This window comes from Cydia amplana, chromosome 6 (assembly GCF_948474715.1).
Source record: "Cydia amplana chromosome 6, ilCydAmpl1.1, whole genome shotgun sequence".
NCBI classification, from domain to species: Eukaryota; Metazoa; Arthropoda; class Insecta; order Lepidoptera; family Tortricidae; genus Cydia; species Cydia amplana.
Genome location: NC_086074.1, coordinates 11,116,582 through 11,139,998, shown reverse-complemented (window position 1 = coordinate 11,139,998; position 23,417 = coordinate 11,116,582). Strand labels below are relative to the sequence as shown.

At 39.4% G+C, this 23,417-nt stretch overlaps 3 protein-coding genes across 4 annotated transcripts in view; 1 reads left to right on the top strand and 2 right to left on the bottom strand.

Moving 5' to 3' along the window:
* Positions 1-2,219: 2,219 nt before the first annotated feature.
* On the top strand, positions 2,220-4,132 carry LOC134648866 (tRNA methyltransferase 10 homolog A). Its single transcript, XM_063503446.1, has 4 exons — positions 2,220-2,868; positions 3,136-3,282; positions 3,711-3,816; positions 3,898-4,132. The coding sequence occupies exons 1-4, from the start codon at positions 2,362-2,364 to the stop codon at positions 4,026-4,028; spliced, it is 891 nt and encodes a 296-aa protein (XP_063359516.1). The 5' UTR covers positions 2,220-2,361; the 3' UTR covers positions 4,029-4,132.
* A 2-nt stretch (positions 4,133-4,134) lies between these two features.
* Positions 4,135-7,113, bottom strand: LOC134648865 (probable serine hydrolase). The gene is made up of 3 exons (XM_063503444.1): positions 6,941-7,113; positions 6,292-6,508; positions 4,135-4,999 (listed from the first exon to the last, which is right to left on the bottom strand). The coding sequence occupies exons 1-3, from the start codon at positions 7,049-7,051 to the stop codon at positions 4,317-4,319; spliced, it is 1,011 nt and encodes a 336-aa protein (XP_063359514.1). The 5' UTR covers positions 7,052-7,113; the 3' UTR covers positions 4,135-4,316.
* Positions 7,114-9,138: 2,025 nt separating this feature from the next.
* Positions 9,139-23,417, bottom strand: part of LOC134648863 (probable chitinase 10) — a 37,728-nt gene continuing 23,449 nt past the window's right edge. For both annotated transcript variants that reach the window (XM_063503441.1, XM_063503442.1), the window contains 27 exons: positions 22,745-22,921; positions 22,441-22,512; positions 21,724-21,912; positions 21,174-21,274; positions 20,702-20,909; positions 18,144-18,259; positions 17,667-17,868; positions 17,152-17,328; positions 16,839-17,050; positions 16,446-16,724; positions 16,103-16,321; positions 15,722-15,921; positions 15,322-15,645; positions 14,922-15,055; positions 14,631-14,842; positions 14,187-14,322; positions 13,962-14,104; positions 13,689-13,874; positions 13,280-13,571; positions 13,018-13,139; positions 12,789-12,920; positions 12,556-12,692; positions 12,334-12,467; positions 12,038-12,249; positions 10,653-10,925; positions 10,367-10,549; positions 9,139-9,500 (listed from right to left, as the gene is read on the bottom strand). In XM_063503441.1, coding sequence (XP_063359511.1) covers positions 9,228-9,500; positions 10,367-10,549; positions 10,653-10,925; positions 12,038-12,249; positions 12,334-12,467; positions 12,556-12,692; positions 12,789-12,920; positions 13,018-13,139; positions 13,280-13,571; positions 13,689-13,874; positions 13,962-14,104; positions 14,187-14,322; positions 14,631-14,842; positions 14,922-15,055; positions 15,322-15,645; positions 15,722-15,921; positions 16,103-16,321; positions 16,446-16,724; positions 16,839-17,050; positions 17,152-17,328; positions 17,667-17,868; positions 18,144-18,259; positions 20,702-20,909; positions 21,174-21,274; positions 21,724-21,912; positions 22,441-22,512; positions 22,745-22,921 — 5,045 coding nt within the window. In that variant the 3' untranslated portion in view covers positions 9,139-9,227. The remainder of the gene's footprint in view (positions 9,501-10,366; positions 10,550-10,652; positions 10,926-12,037; positions 12,250-12,333; positions 12,468-12,555; positions 12,693-12,788; positions 12,921-13,017; positions 13,140-13,279; positions 13,572-13,688; positions 13,875-13,961; positions 14,105-14,186; positions 14,323-14,630; positions 14,843-14,921; positions 15,056-15,321; positions 15,646-15,721; positions 15,922-16,102; positions 16,322-16,445; positions 16,725-16,838; positions 17,051-17,151; positions 17,329-17,666; positions 17,869-18,143; positions 18,260-20,701; positions 20,910-21,173; positions 21,275-21,723; positions 21,913-22,440; positions 22,513-22,744; positions 22,922-23,417) is intronic.

Below are 23,417 nucleotides of genomic sequence, written 5' to 3'. Positions count from 1 at the left end.
CGAGCGTTAGCGAAGGCCTCCGTTTCAGCATGTGCAAGAATGTTCGTATGTCCGGATGTTCTCCTCTACAGGTCCAATTCTCAACAGATTCTAAATATTTGTGAGCAGGTTCGATGACTAAGTTTTTTATGTCTATTTAGTTTATGGCAGTAGCAATTAATTTAAGCTTAATATGTAACCCTTTCTCAACATACATTAATAAATTTCATTTCATTTCATTTCATTTCATGGAACTGTTTCAAAATAACAGAGCCATACCTACATTTATTTCGTTTTACTATGCGCTAGGTCTAAGGTAATTTATGTATTAATCACGTATCAAGCTTTTTCTTGGAAATACGAACCAGGGGCCGATTTTTAGGGTTCCGTAGCCAAATGGCAAAAAACGGAACCCTTATAGATTCGTCATGTCTGTCTGTCTGTCCGTCCGTATGTCACAACCACTTTTCTCCGAAACTATAAGAACTATACTGTTGAAACTTGGTAAGTAGATGTATTCTGTGAACCGCATTAAGATTTTCACACAAAAATAGAAAAAAAAAACAATAAATTTTTGGGGTTCCGCATACTTCGAACTGAAAATCAAAAATTTTTTTTTTCATCAAACCCATACGTGTGGGGTATCTATGGATAGGTCTTCAAAAATGATATTGAGGTTTCTAATATCATTTTTTTCTAAACTGAATAGTTTGCGCGAGAGACACTTCCAAAGTGGTAAAATGTGTGTGTCCCCCCCCCCCCTGTAACTTCTAAAATAAGAGAATGATAAAACTAAAAAAAAAATATATGATGTACATTACCATGTAAACTTCCACCGAAAATTGGTTTGAACGAGATCTAGTAAGTAGTTTTTTTTTATACGTCATAAATCGCCTAAATACGGAACCCTTCATGGGCGAGTCCGACTCGCACTTGGCCGCTTTTTTGAAATTCGACCGCTCGAGTTCGTGTATTTCGTTCAGTAATATCTCCACTACTAGGGATGCCAATTCTACTAATAGAATTGAAATCGAGTGGTCAATACCACTAGATTCCCAATTTCTATCGCTCGTATTTCAAAAATCAGCATTTCGCCGTTTAGTTTTCCACCGATTTTCGAGTGACGAAATCGAGCTCGGCCCCCAGGGATGTTGCGGATGCCGATTTTTTGACATCCGCGGATGCGGATGCGGATTTTTAAAGGCTCACATCCGCGAATGAGGATGCAGACGTCAAATATTACATTTTAGTAATTTTTATTTCAAATACCGGCCAAGTGCGAGTCGGACTCGCGTTCCTAGGGTTCCGTACATTAAGTCCCACTCACGCTTGACTGCTCATTTCTAATAGGTTTTTTTGGCTAATTACTAAATTACCTAGCAGTCTAGCACTTACGCCGATGCTAAGACGTTCCTGTACCGACCTGTTCCACATCCGCATCCGCATTAAACTCCGCATCGATTTTATGCGGATGCGGATGCAGATGCGGATGTTGAAAATGATGCGGAAGTTCCGCGGTTGCGGATGGGGATTCGGATATTCGCAACATCCCTGTTACGAACCCAGATGTTTCATTTTTATATCGAATTCCACACTAGATGGCACTGTTCAGTATAAAACTGAATCGCGCCGTTTTCTTGGGATAACGGCATCAGGATTCATGTAATGGTTCATTTAGTTTATCAATCGCAAGCGTGATGACGCTGTTCTGAGTAGTAAAAATCCTGAGAGCGCAGTTAATATTTTAGTATGACTGAAGCAAGTAAAGGCGGTGTTAAAGTCTATGCGGAAAGTCGTAGACTCTCTTCGCTAGAACTCTTTTCGCTAGTAGATACCGCTCGCTCAAGTAGCCCGCGCCTTCACTTGCACCGGATACAAGCACACGCGACTGACTAGTGCAACAAGCTTAAAGATACTGCCCCCGCAAGTAGCTTACACCTTGCACATGCTTCAGCGCCTGCCTGCGCCGTGTGCAAGTATATTCTGTTACTTGCTAAAACGGCTACTACTTACCCGATCAGTGACGAGGCTGCGACGGTTCAATACCACCCCGGGGTAGAAACCACCACACTTGGTGGGCAAACCACCTTCACTACTTTGGAATCTAGCAGCGCAAGGTGGAAAGTTGGTCGAAAGCCTCGGGTCCGAACGTGTAGTAGGCGCTTAACTCATCATACAAGTATCCGAACGTCTCGTGCACGACGAGTTACGAAACGTCAAAACAGTCGCAACTGTCAAAACAAAGTGGTTACCCGAGATAACCTAAGCATATATGGTTAATCGATTAATTATTACCTTATTTTTCTGAACTGTATAGCAACAGTAATATGATTTAAACTGTGTACAATTTGATCTGCCTAAGTACCTGCATTACGACTTAAAATGGATGAGATCGATAATACCGCAAGTAAAGACAATATTGAACCGGCTAGTTTTCATCAATGCACACTTTTTGATATTAAAGTGGATCCTGGCTTGAAAGATGATGATGGCAATGAATTTCCAAGACCATTTACGAAAAACCAGATGCGCAAATGGCTGAAGAAGGTAAAATGGGAGAATCACAAACAGGAAAAACGAGCTAAAGAGAAGGCCCGCGCCAAGCAGAGGAGACAGGAGGCACGTGCAGCAAACATCGATCTCGGGCCCAGCAGAAAGTCATTGAAGAAAATGAAATTTGAGAAATCCAAAAAGTCCACAGGAATAATAATTGACCTCAGTTTTGATGATCTAATGATAGAGAAGGATAGGTTCAAAGTTATAAAACAAATTTTAAGGTGCTATTCTGTTAATCGAAGGTCTGCTTCACCGTTGCAGTTTCATATCACTGGTTTTAGTGAAAGAGCTAAATCTGAGATGTCACGGCATAATGGATATGAGAATTGGGATGTAAGTCGAGTAGTAGTCTGTTTTTATGTACCTACAGACAATATGTAGGTAAACACCTGACAAAGGCTACATTGCTGATATGAATTTGTCAACTTATTAAATGTTATGTTGTCTGTGAAAATAAAAATACTAACTATAAATTAATAAAAGATACTTCAGTATTTAGCCCTACTTCTCTGTTTTAGCTTGACCAGTTTTTTACTTTGGAATCCAATAGGACTACGATTAGAATATATTTGGATACTTAAATAAACTTTTCGTTTACAGATCCAGTTTCACAATGAAAGTTATTTGGAACTATTTCCTAAAGAAAATTTAGTTTACCTCACAAGTGAATCAGAAAATGTAATAGAAAACTTTGAAGAAAATACCTACTACATTATTGGAGGACTTGTGGACCATAATCAACATAAGGTACTAACACAATTGTGTTAGGACACACCCCTGGTTGTTCCAAACTACTGATTTTTAACAGTACAAACAGCAACACTCCTAACTGTACATCGGTGGACTTTATTACAAAAGGCATAAGGTCCACCGAAGTACCGTTAACAGTGTGGGTGATGGTACAAAGAGATGTCGTTGTTTTTTAACAAAATGTGTTGCGAAACGGCGCGGTTTTCGAATGAGATGCAATGCCAATTCACAACATTCAGGATCGAGCATAAATATCTATACTCGCCGGTAATAAACGGTACAACACGATAAAATAACCAAAGGATATCACGCACTGGACTGACCTTATGCTGCAGCAATGGCGGAATCCTCTCGATGCGACTGGTTCTTCTTTTGTGACTAATCTTTATAAATAACACTGTCTACCTTACCTTTTTTTATTACAGGGCTTGTGTCATAAAATAGCCCAGGAACAAGGCATTAGACATGGACAGTTACCGCTAGACATATATGTGAATATGAAGACTCGGAAGGTCTTGACTATTGATCATGGTAGGAAATCAAACTTACATACAAACTGCAATTAATGATTTTTAGAATTGTAAAATGCATAAATTAATATTTATTTTGCAGTTTTTGAAATAGTTGTGAAGATTAGCGAGGGAACGCCATGGCAAGACACATTGCTCAAGGTCCTGCCGCTGCGGAAAGGCGCTCATATTTGTGACAATTCAGTCTCAAATACAGATGACTCAGATGGATGAAGTAATCATTTAAGTTTTATTAATATTTTTATTGTTACTAGTTCATTATATTAATGTGTAAGGATAAGTAATACTGAGAAATAAATTATTATATTAACAGTTAACATTGACATCATAACAATATTTTATTTATTTATCATATCACCACATTCATAAAATTAAAGCTTTCAATTAAGGTAACAAGCACATTTACAAGTAGTTTTATGGAAAACATTGAGGTCAGTGTGAACACTAAAAAATATTGATAGTGCAATGTATTTGTTGTATGTATTAGAATACCATAATTCACTATTTGAGATTATGTTTTTGTAAAAATTGTTGAATGAGTGGAGCTATAATTTCAGGATTATTCAGATGAACATGATGTGTACCAGGCACAAAGTGACATTCAAAGTTCTTGTTGTTTTTCTCGAGTGACTCCCTCATCTCAACAGAAAATGCGTCAGTTGCATAAGGTGAGTCAATTGCCTTAACATATAAAGTAGGGCATATTAATCTTTTAGCAACACCTTCTACAAACTTCTTATCCTCTGGAGTAAACAAAATGTGTTTCAATCTAGCATCTCTAGAGAAATAATATTTATTTGGGTCTGCACTTGAAGGTTTTAGACCTCTAGTCATTAAGTACTGTACACTTTCCAAGGCGACAGATTTTTTCGTACCCATATGCCAAATATTTTTTATTTCTTCTGGTGTATAGCTAGGTGGCTCCGTCCCCAATCGTTGTTGGTCTGCTTCAACTTTCTTTATGTAGATGGGATATCTCTCTATGACTGCGTTTAAGTCATAGTCGTCCGCGATCAAGCTGTCGATCGCAACATAAAAGTCGACATCGTTGGGAAATATACTAGCAAATCTCATACTAGCAATAGAGCCCATAGAGTGCGCCAGCAGTGAAACCTTGTCCCATTTGAAATGATTCTTCAATACGTATATCAGCCTTGGTAGTTCCCAAGGGTAGTAGTGAACGCCTGAAAAAAAAATGTGGTTATTAGTGCTACATGTAGATACGAGTAGTGTCTTAATTTTTAACCGACTTCCAAATCTAAAAGGAGGAGGTTATCAATTCGGTTGTATGTTTTTTTTATTTTTTTTTATGTTTGTTACTCCATATCTCCGTCATTACTGGACCGATTTTGAAATTTTTTTTTATTGTATATAGTGATTTTTGTGTTTTTATCAACAAATCAAGCATATACATTTAAAAAAGTGGCATTTGATGAAGTGGAACTGCTGATGATGATCAGAACGGAACTCTTCAACGACGCATAGTACACGTTTGACGATTTGTCCTCTTCGTTATGTTTGTTAAGCAAGTTAAGTTTTTAAGCCACATTTTTGTCAAGCTCGAGTTCTGATGATGGGATCCATGAGGAATCGAGGGAACTCCTCAAATCTTAAAGGCATGCATATAGAGATTTTTGTATTTTCATCAAAAAATTAAGCATTTTCATTAAAAACTGTCGCATTTGATGCAGTGGAACTGCTGATGATGATCATAACGGAACTCTTCAACGACGCATAGCTCGCATTTGGCGATTTATCCTTTTCGTTATGTTTGTTAAGCAAGTTAGGTTTTTAGGCACATTTATGTCAATCTCAAGTCCTGAACATGGGATCCATGAGGAATTGAGGGAACTCCTCAAATCTTAAAGGCATATGTATATAATTTTATATATTTTCATCAGAAAATCAAGCATTTACATTACAAACTGTGGCATTTGATGAAGCGGAACTGCTGATGATGATCAGAACAGAACTCTTCAACGACGCATAGTACACGTTTTGTGATTCTGAATTTCGATTTTGACTTGGATCACTTGGACTGGGCCCGCCTCGGCCGGACTCGGATCCGTACTCGGACTCGGACCCGTACTCGGACTCGGACCCGGATCCGGACACGGACCCGGACCTTGATCCGGAAAACCACTATGATACCTAAACTAAACAAACCACTATGATTACCATAAAATGTATACATATTACCAAATAAAGTATAAGCGCCGTTAAGTGGGTCCAGGCTAGTAGTTAGAGAAGTCGGTTTTTTTCTATTAAAGATTATTAAATACCTAACGGAAGGAAGGTAACCAAGGAATAGGTGATGTCCAAGATCCATTACAAAACAAATCGTAAAAATCTTAACTAATTTGACATGGTTCCATCGTGGCATACTTCATTTTGTTGCATGTGTATATGTATACTCGTACCTACACGGCATCGGCATACAAACAGCTCATGCGAATATGAATAGGTAGGTACTAACCGGGAGGAATGTGATAAGATAATCCGTGTCCAGGGAAGTCTATCGCCAAGATCGGCCGTTCCGAGTTCAACATGGGAATCAGCGGGTCCCACGTGCCCGCGTTGTCCTGCCAGCCGTGCAACGCGAGTATAGGCCGGCTGTTGTTGTCTTTACCTTTCCATAGTTTAGCAGCTAATTGACCACAATTTAGTGGGATTTTTATCTCTTCAAATGGGGCCTGAAACGCATTAACGCATAATTGTAAATCGAAATATTGAAAAGAACTATAGGGTAAGCAAGTCTTCCACAAGACGGTTTCAGTTGTGTAGTGATTCCGCAAGAAGAAGATAGGTTGGTTTAGGGCTTAGGGGTTTAGACATAATACAATATATTAACACATTTAAATAAAAAAATGCCTCAATAAGCGGTAGGCTTATAATTTCCAAATTTATTACAATATAAATGAAGTGCCTGCTGTAAATACAACAGCAAAATTTAAGCCACTGTTGATGTTATCGATCATTTCGTGTACAGGCGCTTTTCGCTGACAATTCTAACTTCTGACAAATACATTACTTAAGTACTTACTAATTTTCTAGTGTTCTATTATGAATCGGTGCATATTAAGCAATTAATAAAATAACTAAATAATAATGTAAACATAACATACCTCTTTGGTGCTTAGTTTCCTATGATAAATGCTACTTAATGGCCTTATGGGCTTTATTTTCTGAACACTAGGGTTCAAAATTACGTTTAAAAGCAGCCGTTTGATGGCCATAGTGACCTAATGCAATACCCGCGTATATTAAATGCTTTATAAATTAAATGCTTTATAGAGAAATTTAGTCTAACAAATTTATCTATTTAGGTTATGTTTTCACACGACACGATCCAAAATTAAAATCTAAATGATGATTTTCAAGTTAAAACACTCGCGTTACTTGTTTTACTACGACATTGCACAACACTACATTAATTTTACGCGAAAATTGACTTTTAACTGAGTGAGTCATGACTCATGACGCGTGCGCTGTGGACTTTGGTAGTTTGCTCACTGCACTGTAGTAAAGCGTACAGGAAGAGTAAGTAAGCCGTGAACAAACCTAGTGAAGGTCAGGTATTTGCGGCCGTTGTATAAAATTCTTACGTCATTTTGTCTATCAGTCATTATCTATTTATTGATATGATACATATAAATGCCTATCTACATAATTGTACCTATCAACTTATTGTAGCTCATCCGGTTTTTGTTATGCATAATTTCTCCATGCAATATCGCAGCTCACTAGCTGTACACTACCTACCTACCTTGTTATTTTGCATGTTCGGTTTTTATATAACTAAAGTTGCTAAGCAAGCGTAAAACTTGAAAACGAACTGAATACAATATAATTAAAAAATAATAATAAGAGCGAGAGTATGTAGGTTAATATGTCACACGTCATCTCAACCACCCGCTTAGCGACTTCTACTGACTGTAATAAAATTTACTACATATATCTACGTATCTATTAAGTAGGTACTATAGGTACAAGCAGTCAACTGAACTGAAAAAGCACCACATTTCATTTAATCTATCGTCCTTATAGAATACTAGCTTCTGCCCGCGACTACGTCTGCGTGGAATGATGATGATCATGATTGATAAAAACTACCCTATGTCCTTTCTAGGGGCCGGACTATGTACATAGCAAATTTTGTCCAAATCGGTTCAGAGGTTTAAGCGTGAAGAGGTAACAGACAAACACACTTTCGCGTTTATAATATTAGTATAGAAGTATGGATCTATATTCGTTGGTTGGTAATAATGGTAATTTCCATAACGCGTTATTGTGATAAGGCTCACAAGGTTCTATCTAGTAGTTAGTAAGGCACATATTAAATCTATCATATAAGTCCCAGTAGCCTTAGTTTTGATTATGAATTTGGAACCAAATAAAAGTTAAATTAAATTTTCTCAGGAGGCTATATGTAGTAACCATATAAAACGTCTTGGGTGTCATTTAGTTGTAAGATTTTAATCTTACTTTAACAACTTTCATGTAGGTAAAGCTAGGTAGGTAGGTATATTATTATGTAACAGGAATAAAAATAAAGAAAATGATTTCATTAAGAAACTTTCTATATTCTACAAAAAATATCACAATAATATTTCTGTACATATACCTATTATGCTACCAGTACTTTCCTGTATTTTTCAATCTCATTTAGATCTAGTTGGCACAAAATTCACCAATATGTTTTTGTCCATACAATGGACATTAATTTTACCTGCTTAATCATAATATAGATAGGATTCATCGTTAACAAAAGAAAACAATTTACGGCATGTTAATCTTTTAGACGTTTATGAAAAATGAGTCTTAATTTAAAAATACGGAATGGAGATCATAATTAATCATAATGTACGCTGTCTAGTGGTAGCACATACACTCATTCTATATATTTTTCACATCACGTATTCGAAAAATGACTTTTTTTCCTTGCTAGGAGGGATCAAAGTGGCACTTTTCTTTCCTGCTAAGAGGGATCAAAGTAACACTTTTATGTTCTAGGACACATTTTTTTTGGATACTAGGTACATTTTTTTCTCATAATTATCTCATAGGTGATGTGAAAAGCTACTGCTTTACACATGCTTGTGTCACATGGTAGCAAACAAATTTCCACTTTGGGCGTTATCGCTTGAATCCCTCACTACGCTCAGGCTCAGGATTCTATTTTAGAATACCTCGTTACTCGGTATTCTATTATAGAATCCTTCGCATCGTCCAGAATTCAATGTACGCCATCGCCGGAAATATGACATTTTGCTCTCTTGTGACACAATCTACTATTTCTTGTTTTCTCGTGTCAAAGAAATCCAATTTCTAAAACGCTAAGAACTACGGTAAAAAAATGCTTTCTGAGTTTATTCTAAAATTAATACTAATCTCCAAAATTATTATAAACTTCTATATACATAAGGAAGGTGCTAACAGGGGTTCATGTACGGCTTGCTTCATAGCTGTGAGGAGTGGCCGCGGCACGCAGGAGCACGCGCCGCGCCAGTCGTCGAGGTCCATTGCCCAAAGCGCGGCGCCGCGCAGGCCCGCGCGCATGCCCAGTGACGTCATCAGGTGCACTTCCTCCGGACGCAGGTATGACGCCCATTGCGATCCGTATACGGCATATGTGCCTTTGCGAGTGCGAGTCTCATGCCAGTCTTCCGGCTTGAAGGCGCAGCGCTGTCAAGAAAAATAAACATGCTAAATGGGGGATCCCATGGGTCCTGCAGACCGGGAGTTTGGAAGGTCAAAAATAACTTTTAATTATATATAGTTCACATTGATCAACATTAATCGTTTCCGAAAAATAAGGAGTTTAGTTTAACTCAGTAATGCTTTCATATCGGTACCATGAAACAGAGATTATCAATAAGGAATTAATCTTAGCATGACCGAAACTTTTTTAACGAAATACCTATACGACATTAAGGAGATAACAAGGACAAAGTACAATGTGCGAATTTCCTACTCGCGAGTATCTGGCAACGCAACACCAGCGGGCTCAGCACGGTTCCATTTTTATCCACTATCACTAAGCCCGTCACTTTCGCACTTACATACTTGTTAGAACGTGACAGGCATGGTGATAAATGATAAAAATGCGACCGTGCTACTAGGGCTGATGTGATAAGATTATTATTCCATACTTGTATTGTCATAAAGAGACTAAGTTATCCATATGCTTGTACATCTTGACTACTGAGTATAAATGTGATACAGACTGTGAACATCAACTTTTCAATAATACCTATTCGATATACATATAAGAATAACATTATCAATATTTATATTGATTTAAAACTATAGTTGGTAAAACCAATTTGCCAGTAAATAAGAACCAAAAAAACTATACGCATCCCTTTCTTTTGGGTGCTAGTAATAGTGTAAGACAAAGATAGTATGATGATCTCTGTCTATGTTTGAAATACCACAATCCTTTGACAAAATATATCTATAAACTTAAGAATTTAGAACTAAATTTAGATATTACCTACAATACCTACTCAATTTTAGTATTTTTATTAAATTATGTAATAAAGACAAACCTCATGATAAGCTAAAAAGCCTGGAACTCCGGTGAAGGGTCCAGGCGCGCCGGGGCCGAACACGGGCGCGCCTACCTCGCGGTTGGTCACTGTTCTTAGCGAGTACGTCCTGGCATAAGCTGGGATTCCAAGCACTAGCTGACTGGCTGGTACTACGCTAGACCAGTATTCTACAGTTGTGTTCTGAAACAAAAGGGTAACATCATCAACATTTTGAGAACTCGGTTGGGGACAATTAACGGTTCTTTGTGCATTCGTTGTGTCCATTGCCACTTTAGATACTTACGAAGTTATTGTCCCACTGTTCCGTTGTCTCCAAAGGCACCAAATATCCAGTTCGTCCACTGGAAGTAGTGTAGTAATCATTAGCAGCGATTGCTAGCCAGTCAACATTCTCTTTGAGCACCGCGTGGTCATAAGCAGTAGAAGCTATTTCAGGTGATGCCGCGACCATGGCGGATAACTCCATGGCGTGAGACCGAAGCTTTTGCGATAGCTCTATCAGCAATGAGCTGAAGTTGTCCCGCTCTCCGAGTTGTCTATGAGATGAGCATGGGACCTGCGAACAATATCAAAGTTATGATGACCATGTGTACAAGAATACAGGGTGGATTTTCTTTTTGGGTCAGTGAGGGCAGCTACCAGATCCCGTGCTTCGACGGGAAAACGGTCTAAGAAGACCTTCCCTAGATTTCAAATTAATGAAGATTGGCTTTTACAGATTTTGGAAAAAACATACAGGGTGCGAGAAAAAGGTCATTTTTGACAAACTTTTTTTTTGATGCCAATCGATCCCATTCCTATTAAGGATCAAAAGCTTGTATGGAACCAAAAAAAAATTCCGGCTAGAAAAGCCACAAATCGAGGAAAACTTTTCCCATACAATTTGTATGAAAATGAAAACTTTTATTTTTCACATGCTATTTTTGTATGCCAATCGATTCCATTCCTATTCAGTATCAATAGTTTCTTTGGGGTCAACTTACGGTAATGTACTAAAAAGCCACAAATTAAAGAAAACTTTTTCCATACATTTACTATGGAGAAAACGTGAAATTTAATTCACATTTTTCTATCTGGCCAATCAGTCCTGTTACATTTAAGGACCATAATACTGTATGAAGACATTGCTGTAGGACTGATGGGCGAGATAGCAAATTGAGAATAACATTTCACATTTTCCCCATAGTAAATGTATGGAAAAAGTTTTTATTAATTTGTGGCTTTTTAGTACATTACCGTAAGTTGACCCCTAGGAAACTATTGATACTGGATAGGAATGGAATGGATTGGCATACAAAAACAGCATGTGAAAAATAAAAGGTTTCATTTTCATACAAATTGTATGGGAAAAGTTTTCCTCGATTTGTGGCTTTTCTAGCCGGACATTTTTTTTTGGTTCCATACAAGCTTTTCATCCTTAATAGGAATGGGATCGATTGGCATCAAAAAAAAAGTTTGTCAAAAATGACCTTTTTCTCGCACCCTGTATGTTTTTTCCAAAATCTGTAAAAGCCAATCTTCATTAATTTGAAATCGAGGAAAGGTCTTCTTAGACCGTTTTCTCGTAGCAGCACGGGATCTGGTAGCTGCCCTCACTGACCCAAAAAGAAAATCCACCATCAATCATAGATGCTATTTGTTTTAATTATTATGAACACCGAAACTGACCTGATTACAACCAGGATACTGCCAGGCAATTTGCAATCCATCAAAATTCCATTTCCGCAAGAATCTGTAAACAGATCTGCTGAACTTCTTTCTGTTTTGTGGGGTTGAAGCCATTTCATGCCACTTTTCTTCCTCTGAGTCTTCGAGACCACCGACGCCCAAGATCACCTTCACTCCAGTATGCCGGAGACTCGTAACTTTTCCATAGAAGTCTGCAATTATCAATAAAATAATATTTTAATGTTAATATAAGATTACACTTGCATTTCTATATTTAAAACGAGAACATTTTTTACCATATTCTACGTCTAGTTCCGAATTTCCAGGGATCAACTTGAAAGACTTCTTGTCAAGATGGGCCCAGGCATAAATTACATGGGTACACATGGAAACGTCTAACTGATCTGGACCAAAACTTCCATTTTCACGTCTGTAATAAATAAAATTACTATAGTATCAACTGGCAACAATTAGTAGAATAACGTTTCAGTAGAGCTGAAATTAATGGTAGCTCTGACCTGTAATAAGCCCAGTCAGTGAAATAACACCCAACAATCGGTTTTTCTTCCGATTCCACGACAGTCCCTTCCCCAGCAGTTATTCTTAGATTAGCTTTGGTCCTGCATCGGGATTTATGTGGTTCGTCACAGTGATTCTGCAATAGAAAACAATTAGTTAGACCGATGGATTACAGCCAGCCATAACAATGATGACAAAAAAATAATTGGATATCGATATCAAAACGACTTACTCCATTCCAAAGTAAACCATCTGGACAAGTAAGCTGCATGTATACTCCACCGAAACATAGGTAATATTTATTGCAATTAGTATCGTCGCCTCTAAACATCATTCCAGAGCAAGGTCTGCCGTCGAGATAACCCTGTAAAACGAATAATAATTACATAAATCGTAATGCAAATAATGCAATGTATCAAATTTAGAATATGTGTTCGACGCATTGGTGAGAGGAACCTTACGCTTGTCTCAATGTCGGAGTCTATTTCAGGAATTGTTGGCGCTGATTCAGCAGACTCCGCTTCACTGGATGTATCGGTTACTGCGCCTTCTGTGACAGCTGTTGGTACTGTTGCACCCGGTGCTATGGATATAAATAAATATCAGTGTTAAAACAATTTCATGACCCCGATTGTAGATACAATATATCTTTCTAGTTCAAATTGCTGTCTCAGTTAATGTTATTTAAGGTGTGAGTAAACATTTCGCTGAAATGATACCCACCTTCCTGCAGTTCACAAGGTGGTGGAGCCTCCTTGCCCCTTAGCACGTGGTTTATACTGCTCAACAGCGGACTCTTGCCACAGCCGCAGTACTGGCCTGTGAAGTCGTCCAAGTCTAGAGCCCACACCATATTTCCTCCCAATCCCATTGCACGTGCATACTCCGCTTTATGGCGCGCCATGAAATCGTCGTCGAAAGACACCCACTGGTCGTCGCGCGTCGCGTATGGACCCATGCGGCCACCAGGGTCTCTGACCACTCGCCAGCCATAAACTCTAATGCGTTCGCATATCTGTCAGAAATAGGTACATTAGTTGTTTTGCACTTTATAAGAACGCAATGTGATGTGAGAGAAGAATCTTTTTGAAATAATTGTTGGATGTGGTACATTTTATAAGCCAAACTTTACCTCGTAGAAAGCTAAGAAGCCCCTGGCTCTAGTCTCGTCTCCAGGCTCACCGCCAGCGTCTGCGGGTGCGCTTAGGCCGTTCGCAGAGTTGTCTAGGAGAGAGAAAGACTGCCCGTACATGGGCACTCCTAGGACTAGCTTCTGTCGAGCTGCACCTTTCTGGATCCAGTAGTTGACAGTGAAGTTCTGTAAAATAATGTGATGTATATGATGTCTAATTCATAGAGTTTTAGCCTGCTGGCTACCGTAAAGAGTGACGAGTTTTTAACTTACTGCGTTGAAAGTAGAGTCATCGTCGTCTTCGCGAGCATACATGGGCGCAATGTGACCGGTCTTCTTGTCCCATTGGCCGTGGTAGTCGTATGTCATGAGTGCTATCCAGTCCAAGTTTTTAGACAAGGTTGGCACATCGTATGCTGTGTAAACAAATGTCATTATTATTTATTTTAGTGACATAGACTCCTTTAAATTTTATTAATATAAATTGCTGTTGCTTACCATAGTCGATGACTCGTTTGCTTCCAGAAACGGCGGTGGATAAAAGAAGTCCTCGTGGGTCGAACGCAGAGCGAAGCTCTTTTACTAAGCTGGCAAACCCTTGCTTATCTGAATAGGGCCCCTTTTCGCATTCCACCTGTAATCATACCATTGTTGTTGTAGAGATTGTTGATGTAGTGTTATGATGGGGAAAAGGTCAGTCGGTCAGATATTTATATCAGGGATCGGAACCGACGTTTTGCAAAAACTTAGAAGTAACCACATTTTTCGAATTATTTTATACTCGAAATGTAGGACTCAGTTGTGTTTTTAGGTTACGACTTCGTATTATTAGATTGCCTAATTAGAAATGAAGTAATTAGCAAAGAACGAAAAAATACCGTTTCCGTTCCCATACAAAAAATACCGGTATCCGATCCCTGATTTATATAAGTATGTACTTACTTGCCAGCACTTAGGATACTCCCAATCCAGGTCCAGTCCATCGAAACCAAACTGCTCGATGAAGTCTATCGCGTGTACAACGAACTTCTTTCTGGCCGACGGGTTGTTCACTAGACGCGAGTACTTGTCGCCAGCAGAATCATTCCAACCGCCGAGACCAATTACGACTCTCACACCTCGGCTCTTTAGGGCAGTTACCTTTTCATAGAATTCTGCAAGATAAAATGAAATCGAAGATATGAACAATGTTTTAAACTACTATTTTCGATTATTTAGATTTTTGTTACATACTGTTTTCAATATCCAAAGATGTGTCGTGAGGTTTCATAACTAATGTGTCAGCGTCGAGGACGGCAAATGCGTAAACAACATGAGTGCACAGTGAAGGATCGATGTCACTCGGAGTATATTTTCCTGGTCCAGGTCTGAAAGTGAGAAAGGAAGAAAGTTGTGAATCATTAGATTTATTCACGCGTGTAATTGTTCCAATTTGAATATATAATACGCAGTTACATAGGCATTAAAGAGAAAAGATAGAAGACAACGTTACTATCGTTACTGAAGGAGATATATTATCTAAATTATTATTTTTCTTAGACAACTGGTCACAGTCATGTAAAAGCAGGTTTTTGAATCATAGGTATAATTAAACTACATTAGAGGCTCATAAAAAATCAGTCCAAAAACTAACCTGTACCAAGCCCAATTGGTGTAATAACAGACTACTTTGTATCTTTCTTCAACATGTGGTATAGGTACTGTAGGTTTTTTGGTAGTTTGAACAATAGGGCTCATTTGTGAAGTAGGTCTCATAGGACGTACGGTTGTTGTCCAGGTTGGTTTGTTATAACCGGGCCTTACTTCTATGTCATCAAGATCATCGTAGTCATCTATTGATGGTCTGGTCGTAGTTGATGGATAGATCGGCTGTGGATGAACGGGCTCCAATTCTATTTTTGGATTCAGTAAACCCTTCTTGATGGTGTTGAGCAATGGGTGTTTTCCTTGTCCACATCTAGAATTTATTAATAATTATTTATCCGCCAAATCCAAAATCATTATTTTATGATTACTTACAAGGCTGCACTTACCTGTTTCTAAAGTCATCAAGATCAAGTGCCCAAATCATACCGCCTCCAAGATTCAAAGACTTAATAAACTCCGTTTTCTGCTTAACAATATCCATGTCATCAAAACCGACCCACTGATTGCCTTTGTAAGCATATGGGCCCATTCTTCCATAAGGATCCTTTTCCACTATCCATCCTTGATTCTTGATTCGGTCACAGATCTGGATTTATCGGAATGACAAGTTAATAATTTGTCCATTATGATGGAATTAAGAGAAGGTCTTCGATTTAATGTAATGGAAAGTTCAGTTCAGATAAGGGCGAAACAAGCTTATCAAAGATGCTTATTATGTATCTTGTGTAGACATCATGATTTTAAGTACCAATTTTGTTTTAAAATACCTCGTAATAAGCCAAGAAACCCTTGGCCCTAGTGTATTCGCCAGCTTCGCCTCCAGCAACAGCAGGTACGTTCAACCCGGTAGCATCTCGTCTACCAAGCAGGTCTGGGTCCGTGTCCCATTGGACCCCAGTCGTGAATGTTTGCCCGTACATAGGAATGCCCATTACGAGCTTCCTTGATGGCGCGCCTCTGGACATCCAATAGTGGATGGTGTAATTCTAAAATAAAATAATTAAATACGATCAATCGAATGAATCTCCTGACCTGATATGTCATATCACGGTTTTATTTTTGAGTTTATGAATTTAAAAACCCTGTCGAAAAAATATCAAGAATACGAACAGCGTTGAAATAAGTAGTATCATCATCAGGATGATAGTAGAGTGGCGCCACGTGCCCAGTCTTCTTGTCCCATTGTCCATGATAATCATAGGTCATCACAGCGATCCAATCCAGGTGTCTTGCCAGTACAGGAACGTCGTAGCCCTCATCTATGACCTTCTTGTTGGGGGACACAGCAGATGACAGAAGCAGGCCTTTAGGTTTCATTACCGCCGATAACTCACGGACTAGATCCGAAAACCCTTCTTTATCAGAATCGGGACCCTTTGAGCAATCCACCTGAAAGGAAAAGTTTCACATATTAACAGTAGTTATACAACGGCCAACAAGCCGTTGAGTCGGAGTACATCAGATACATTCCTGCAAGTAAATCATAGTCTCAAAATCAATTACCTGCCAGCACTTAGGATATTCCCAGTCCAAGTCAAGTCCATCGAAGTTGTATGTCTCAATGAACTGAACAGCGTGCGTGACAAAGCGGGCTCGGGCAATGGGATCGTTCACCAATTTGGAGTATTTGTCTCCTTCGGAGTCGTTCCAGCCACCCAGAGCCAGGGAAACTTTGACACCGGAGCGCTTGTATTCGACCACCTGTTCGTATAGACCTGCAAATATTGTAATGCTTATTGTGCAATACTTTCAAAGGGCATCAAAGTGAGTAGAACGATAAGAATAAAGCGAGATAGCCAAAGTTAAAAACACTTACGATTGTCATAGTCCGCCCAAGAATCATGCGCCGTGATGAGACCATCGCTGCCGAGTACCGCGAAACCGTAGACGATGTGCGTGCATAAACTTGGGTCGATATCTTCCGGGCCGTACTTGCCCAGGCCTGGTCGGTACCACGCCCAGTTCGTGTAGTAGCAGACTACCTTGTATTTAGCTGAAAATATGTAAATTAGATTAGAATGCAGAAATTTTTATGGCCTTGAGAACACGCTTCGAAGAAGGAAATCTGTTCCAGCATTTAGTGGCAACTTACTTGTCGATAGTTAAGTTCGATATGGTGCTACAAAATGTTACTAAAAATTGAGATACAAAGAACAAGAAGATTTAAGAAACCACGAAATAATATCCATTTTAGAGGCTGGATGAACCAGTTAAAAAAGTAAAGTTAACACAGTCAATTGTTAATAAAACCAAAATAGATAGGTATGTGATGTGATGGTGACGTAAAATGTATGTGAAATAATATACCTACTTCAATCTGTAGGTACTCACTTTTTAGCAGAGATGGTTTATTAGGCACTTCTGGTTGTGTGGGAGTGGGCGTGGAAACAGCTGGGCGTGCCGGATCAAAGTGGTCTGTGTGCTCGTGGTCAATGGCGGGTTTGGAAGGCATTCCCACCATCGGCCTTGTTGTTGTCGTTCCACTCTTGCTTTTGCATTTCGCGCTCTTGGGCCAATCACAAATTTGTTTTTCCTAAAATGCAAATATCGGTTGAAAAATTACAATTAGGACAAAATTATACAAATATAGGTACATGTAGACCAGGTATTTATTGAATCTTCGAAAGAGTCCTCACATACACAACAACATGACACTGTCAGCGTAATTTAAAGAAAAAATGATTTCTTATTTCCATGCTGTTTTTCCCGTACATCATTTGTTACATTCGCCTCTTTCTTAACTACTATACCTATTATATTACTTATACCATGCGTTGTTGTTTGGTAGGTTATAGGTTTTGTCCTCACCTCATTCCAATGAAGGCCAGCGCTGCAAGGGAACTCCTCGAACTTTCCGAAGAGACAGTGTCTGTAGCGAGTGCAGTCTCCTTCAACTTTAGCGTATTCACCATTTTCGCAAATTTCTATCGATCGACAAAACATTATAATTAAGTCCTTATTTTTACGATATCCAATTATTATTAGAATTTCATTACGTACTCTTATCACAATTAACATGTACTGTTGCAACTTACTTACAAGTCTTACAACGGAGTAGAAAAAGGCATGCCGCATGCAGGATAGGTGGAAATGAAACGTTAAAAAGTTATATAGGTACAATCAGGGCCGGATCTAGGGTAGAGCGAGTGGAGCGGCCGCTCTAGGCGCCGAATGGCAAGGGGGGCGCCAAAATGGCAAATGAGGAAAAAAAAAGTTTTATAAAAGACGCGAATGTGGCGAGGCGGGGTGGGGGTGGAAAATACGCTTGAAAACTTCAACGAAGGGCGCCAAAACCCGATTTCGCCCTACCCTGATCAAGAGGGCTCGGGCCGGCACTGGGTACAATTAATTTATTACTTATATCTGCTTATGTATTTACAGGTACATATTAGAATTCATATCACAATGTTATTTTATTTACAGCAGGCAGCTGATATAACCATACACTATCAATTTTTTTGCTCTCTACTGAAAAAGTTATTAGTTAGATAGAAAAGTATATGACGTAGTTATCTATTTACAGCAAACTAGCTTATTTACATGAGTCTATACATATATATAAGTAAGATACTCGTATTTTAAGTTAGATAATTGTTATCTAGCGACTAACTAGGTCTGGATACAGTTCAAAAACATTTCGCTTTGCCATACAGTTCAAAGACATTTTGTCGCGAGAGTGCACAATACACTTTGAATATTATTAAATAATTATAAAACGGGACTTAATCACGTATAAATAAGTTTTAAAATTTCGTTGGTGTTATGCGTCGACCAAGTGACATCCCTAATCCCTAGTGTGCAAAACGTTCAAGTTGATAAACAAGACCAAGTGCGCGGGTAGTTCGAGAAACCCGCGCAGCTAGAAGATGTTGATGTTAACTTTGGCCAGTCTTTCTCCGAAACGAGACCACGGGGACAATGCCGTTCTCGAAACGTCGAAGGTACTTATTTTTTATATAATTAAAAAAACATACAACCGAATTGATAACCTCCTCCTTTTAGATTTGGAAGTCGGTTAATAAGGTTTAAATAAGCTTTCAATAACAGGCATCGAGATGTAGTCTACATAGGCCACACTGAATGTTTTGCACTACTAGCCACTCGTAAACATTTGAAATACGAATCGTAAATTAGAAAAAAATATAGACTTTTGTTTATGGAATGTGACAAAAATTGGCGGGAAATCGATCGTCGTTTGTTTTTAATGGCTTGTCAAAGTAAAGAACTTGCATTAAACATGGATTTAACGCGAAAAGATTTTAGAGCTATGATTTTGTATGATTTTAAAAGTTCGCTAACTCCGCAAGAGTGTAGGGCTCGCCTTCAAAATGCTTTTGGGCTTGAAGCACCACATCTGAGTACCGTGAGACGTTGGTATGCTGAATTTAATAGAGGCCGTCGTGTTACTCTTAATGATGACTTTCGTGAAGGCCGACCGTCGACCGCGGTCACTGAAGAAAACGTAGCTTCTGTGAGACGACTCATTGAAGGAAACCGACGAATCACATATGAAGAAATTCGTGGACAATTGGGGATAGGTATGAGTCAAATACAAAAGATTTTACATGAATATTTAAAAGTCAGGAAACTTTGTTGTCGGTGGATTCCTCATGAATTAACTTCAGTCCAAAAACAGGCACGTGTGGACTGGTGCCGAGAAATGGTGCAAAAATATAAGCACGGGAGTTCAAATGCTGTATATAACATTGTAACAGGAGATGAAACCTGGATTTACTGCTACGATCCGGAAAAAAAGCAACAGTCCAGTGAATGGGTCTTTGAAGGTGACAGTAGGCCCACAAAAGTTCAACAAGCTAAAAGCGTTGCCAAACAAATGATCGCCTGTTTTTTTTTCTAAAACGGATCATATTTGTACCGTACTGCTAAATAATAAAAGAACGGTAAATGCTGAGTGGTACACTACCATTTGTCTTCCCACAGTCATTGAAAAAGTTCGCGAGAGACGACCAAGAAGCCGCATCCTCCTGCATCATGACAATGCGTCCCCCCATACCGCAAAAAAAACAAAAGCATTTTTGAATTCCGAAAACGTTGAGAATGTCACTCATCCGGCTTATAGTCCAGACCTTGCACCCTGTGACTTCTATCTATTTCCCAAAATTAAGGATTTAATGAGGGGTTTGACATTTAAAACCCCCGAAGAGGCAGTTACTACGTTTAATCACCACGTCGAAACCATGCAGTCAAGTGATTGGGCCTTATGCTTCCAAAAATGGTTCGAGCGAATGAATAAGTGCATAAAATGTAAGGGGGAATATTTTGAGAAGCAGTAAATGTATTATTATCGTTATAAATGGTTTTATTTAAAAGTTATGCAAAACTTCCAGTGTGGCCCTCGTACTAACCTGTCTGTTCCTGTAGCTGCATGGAGACGGGCGCGGCGGGGTGCATGTTCCGGCGGTCTCCACACGAGTCCTTGCGCGGGAAGTCGCACTGGCCGTTGGGTCCCCACACCAGCCCGGGTGCGCAGCTCTGCGCCACCAGCTGCCCGTTCACGCACACGTAGAACTTCTCGCACTGAGGGTGCGGGTGGTACGTGCCGGTTTGGCAGCGCTGCGGAACAATAGAAGAAACATCACAAGCTACTCGTTAAAGGACAAGGAACACTCGCAAATAGACATATCAACAATCATACTTATGATTTCACTTGGATTTTTTTTCGAGTGGTCATTTATTATTCATATTATTAAGAGTTTCCGTTCGTTGCGAAAATCAATAGACACTCTTATACCTACTTAGGTATAAGATAGATTGAAGATGAATTGTTGTTTACAAAAAATAATACATGCACAAAATTATAGTAATCACTAATCTTACCGAAGGCGCGGTAGTGAGGTTTTCAGTAGGCTTCTTCGATGTGGTCCATTGTTGTGGTCTCTTGGTGGATGTAGGCGGAGATTTCGTTGCACCGGGTTTGACTAAATAACAGAAACCATAAATCACTACAGGTTTTTTTAAATACGACTTTGATACTTAATTTTAGAAAGATTTTAGAATTTGTGTATTTTTTCATTGTGGAGCTTTATTCATAGTGGAGAGAATATTCAAAATTAATCATTATTTAGAGTAACAATAATGATTAATTTTGAATATTCTCGGATGATTAATTTTGAAATTAAGGATTGTTAATGTATGAAAATTTTGGAAGTAACAAGCTTAGTAGCAGAAAATAAAAGAGCAGCTGTCAATGCAACCCATAACATATGATGAACTTATTTACCCATTTGAAGCAGTTAGTCTCCTTGTCCCTTTGCTGGCCGGGCGATGTCTCGACTAAAGCCTACTCGCTTTGTTCGGAGAACTTTAGTGTGAACTCTCTTTCGCTTTCCCTCTATCTCAGGAGATATTTCAGTGAAATTATACCAACCATCGCACATGGCGAACTCTGCCCAATCGCAGCGGTGGGTCCGTTTGTCCCAGTGCAGGCCGGGCGGGCACTGCTGCTTGCGCCAGCGGCCGCCCACGCACAGCAAGTACGCGTCGCAGGTGCTGGCCGCCCTCATCGACTCGCCGGAACTGCACGAGCTGTCTTCGGCTGGTATGTTGCTTGGCTGAGCTGTTAGTAAAGCATTATACATATATAGCATGGAAGTTATTTGTATGGCCTTCCTTTGTTTGTTTAACATGTTAACACTTACCATTGTTTAACATGGTTAGCAAAATCAATCGACAGTTAAACGCTTGGCTTGGTATGTTTTTTACACGCGTACAAAGACATATAGCGAATGCTATTGCTCCTGTTGCACTTCTCCAATGGTGACAGGTGACACAATAGCATAGGCGTTATGTTGGTCAATCCACACGCATCGAATAGCTACCCACTATAGCGCAAAGGCATGATGAATACAATCGTAGATAACTGTATTTAATTCCGCGTAAAGCATCGTCGAAGACGAACAATGGCAGTATGACGTGCCTTGCGTAAAAGATGTGCAGTTAATGAGTGCAAAACGAAGGCAAGCCACAAGATGTAGAAGCGGCATTATACTCTTACATGTTTTTTTTTAATTCTTTGATTCTTATACCTATGTTTTAAATACCTGCACTAGTGAAACATCATAATTATCGGTTACTAGTAACTTACGTGTGGTAGAGGGTCTGGTTGGGAGTCGAGTAGTTTTTCGGGTCGGCAAGGCAGCCGGAGTGCTTGACGAACCTGTGAGTTAATATATGCAGGCCATTCCGCAATTAATAGAAAAAAACAATGTGGTTGTGAGAACGAGCCATCAAGTGTCTACACATTCATGGTAAAATTACGAGGCCGTGCCCTGCAGTATCGAAACCCGAGAGGAAGGGCAGCCTACAATTTTTCGCTGTGCAAGTGCAAATCCCCAGGAACATTATGAATACTGTTGATTTAAATTAAATCATCATGAATAATGACTCACTTTCACACTTGGCGTATTTGGGCCAATCGCAGTAGTTCTGCTTAGGACTCCAGTGCAGACCGGGGGCGCAGCGCTGCTGGCGCCACACGGAGCTGTCGCAGTGCAAGTATGCGTTGCAGTCTCCGGTTACGGGCTTGTATGTTTGGCCGTTGCAAGGTGTTCCGTCCATAGAATTTCCTGTTGAAAAAGGGCAAGTTAAGTTAAGATTTTGCTGTTTAAATTTGAACTCGTTTAGAACACCTTTTTTACAGGCCATACAACAATAATAGTAATGGAATTCAATACCTATTATTGACTATTTTCAGAAGCAAGTATTATATTTGGTTCAAAAGAGCATAATGCTGAGTTCTACGCAGGAGTGGTAAGTAATAGATATATTAAGAGCTAATGGATGAAATCTTTACGAAAACACTATCATACGTATCTCTATGAGTTCAAATAATCCGGCCCGCGAAAAGGAAGCTGAGGCCCAGCTGCGGTCTCCAAACTTAAGCCCTTGCTACACGGTCGCCGACAAGCTAACCGTCTGTCCTTGGTCTGACCTTGGTCAGGTTTGGTCAAATTTTGTTGGAAACAACTGTCTACACGGTCCGTCCAGACCAAGGCCACGCGGTCTGAGGGCTTGTCGGCGACCGTGTAGCAAGGGCTTTAGTCTCCAAACTTTTTTCGCCTA